This window comes from Camarhynchus parvulus, chromosome 1 (genome assembly GCF_901933205.1).
Source record: "Camarhynchus parvulus chromosome 1, STF_HiC, whole genome shotgun sequence".
Lineage (NCBI taxonomy): Eukaryota > Metazoa > Chordata > Aves > Passeriformes > Thraupidae > Camarhynchus > Camarhynchus parvulus.
This window is the reverse complement of record NC_044571.1, coordinates 14829370-14831734: the sequence shown is the minus strand read 5'-3', so window position 1 is coordinate 14831734 and position 2365 is coordinate 14829370. Positions and strand designations below refer to the sequence as shown.

The 2365-nt window shown below is 49.0% G+C and overlaps 1 protein-coding gene across 1 annotated transcript; it reads right to left on the bottom strand.

Annotated features, from left to right (window-relative positions):
• Positions 1-241: 241 nt before the first annotated feature.
• KLHL34 (kelch like family member 34) lies at positions 242-2029 on the bottom strand. Its single transcript, XM_030957738.1, has one exon. It carries the CDS (start codon positions 2027-2029, stop codon positions 242-244), a length of 1788 nt encoding a protein of 595 aa, XP_030813598.1.
• Positions 2030-2365: the final 336 nt, after the last annotated feature.

Genomic DNA, 2365 nt, shown 5'->3' with positions numbered 1-2365 from the left:
ACTCATCACCTCTAAGCAAGCTACTCGCTACAACCTTGCTCAGTGAGATCAGCTTCCAGCTTTATAATTCCTAGATGTGTTTCCTGTGCTGGAGCCAGATTTTCTTGCCTGTTTCCACCAAGCATTTGGCTTATCCAAGCAAAACTGGCACTCTCACATTCAGAGCCACTGCAATTTTCTTCTTCTCCAGGACCGCCCTGCTCGCTCATCTCCTGGGGTGGACATTCCTCAGTATGGGAGCTCAGCAGCTGGGCACCTTCTTCTGGTGGCCGTCACTGTCCTGCTCCTCGGCCACCTCGGAGAGCTGGAGCACAGCACACTGCAGCCCACACCAGGGCAGAGGGGCCTTGCAGATCTCTTCCCAGCCATCGTTGTCAATGTCATAGCCAACCACGTCTTGTGTGGAGACCTCCAGGGAGTTTTGCCATTTCTTTCCCCCAATGAGAAGAGCTGTTTCCTCTACCACTGCCAGGCCGTAGGAGAATCGATCGTAGACCAGGGGTTTCAACCGAGTCCATTGGTTTTGATCTGGGTCATACCTTTCTATTTCAGAGAAAGGTTCATATAATCCCAGAAAGGTGAATATGGATCCCCTGATTGTTGCCATCTGATGCCCAAACCGAGCAATGCTCATTGGGGCACATTTCACCCACTGCCCTTCAAGTGAGCTCAGAGAATAAACGTCATTGCTTGTGCTGGCTGGGGCCGAGTACTTGCCCCCAGAGATGTATATGGTGTTCTTGCAAATAGCACTGGCATGACCATGGATCCTGCATGGCAATTCCCTGGCCTTGGTCCATCTATCCCTGCTGATGTCATAGACTTCCACAGATGAATGCAGCGACCCGTCCTCACCCCTTCCACCAATGGCAAAGATATTCTTGCCTAGGACACAGCAGGAAAACTGGCATCTCTTTTCCAGCATGCCCGTGATTTGGGTCCATGTGTTGAATCTTGGATCATACCGATGGACCTTGTTTGTAACCAATAAAGTCTTTCCAATTTCAGCATCACCCAGGGTACCAGTTTGTATTTCCCCACCCAGGACATAGAGGAAGTTCCCCACCACGCACACGCTGTGGTTCTGCACCCTGTCCTGCAGCTGTGTGAGGGTTCTCCACTTGTGGTTGTAAACATCAAAGGCCACCACATCGGTGACGAGCCCCTCGCTTGCTGTGCCTCCCCCCAGCAGAATGATCCGAGTTTTCTGGTTCCTCAGCGTGGTGGACTTATCCTGCAGGACAGGCTGTTTGTATACAGATGTGTGATAATTTATTGCTTTTATGATCATGCACTTAATACCTGCTGAGAGGGACACTTCTGGCTGTGTGTAGGTTTTTCTCAGCTCTTCCACTGGGATGAGACCATATCTTATGTGCTCTAAAAGGCTGCTTGCATGATCCAGCCTGGATTTATCCTGCTTCAACCACAGCAGGACAAGATTCAACAGACGGCATTCTTCCACCATGGGGAGATCTGCCGATTGAATCACTGCTAGCAAAGACTTGAAGTTCAGCTCAAGAAGTCCTGACAAATCCAAATCCAGCAGCTTCCAGACATTTTTGATAATGTATTTTTCTGCAGCTGCTAGGGCATCTGGCAGGTAGAACTTCCTGGCCACGTTGGCAGAGTAGCAGCAGTTTTCCAGGGCAAGATTATTCACTAAGTACTGATTGCACAAACCGATAGCATCAGTCACTTGCAAGTAGCTTGCAGCTTCCAAGGTATCCTCCAGGCTTTCAAAGGAAAGGGGCAGCAAGGATGTGTAAATGAAATCCAGGATGTGCTGGAGCCCAGTAGGTGAGACAACTTGGAGGTGAATGACACTGGCTTTAGACTCTTGGGTATAACCTTTGAACATGGCTCGGAAGTAGTCGCTGGAGCATGCCAACAAAGACTTGTGTGCAGGAAACTCATTTTCTTTCACTTTCAGCAAAATGTCACAGAGAAAGCCCTCTGATCTCAGGCTCTGGTATTGGGCGAGCACGGCGGTGCAGTGTGCTTTGCAGTAGGACAGGAAGTAGCTCATGGCAGACAATGCAATGCTTTTCCCTTGAGCTATTAGAGCTAAAATGCAATTAGATATTGAAACAGCTGCCTCACTCAACAGCCATTGCTTGAATGCCCAGCAGACCTCCAGCTGTTAGAGAAAGGCACAGCCCAACCCAAAAAAAACCAAGTCAGTCTCTTGCCTGGCATAGGTGCATAGTTAGTAAATTTGCAGTGAATTCAATTCATTCCTTTATAGAGAAAATAGCTGAATGTGTATCAGCTGTAGGATGCTTACTTTTCTTGCCTCCACACGTTGCACAAGGATGAAGGGTCCACAGCTGTGCTGAGCACTTGCTTGGCTGGCCATCAGGTG

Excerpts from the sequence above, each read along its gene's own strand:
- KLHL34 (XM_030957738.1), bottom strand. The coding sequence starts at position 2,029 with ATGAGCTACTTCCTGTCCTACTGCAAAGCACACTGCACCGCCGTGCTC.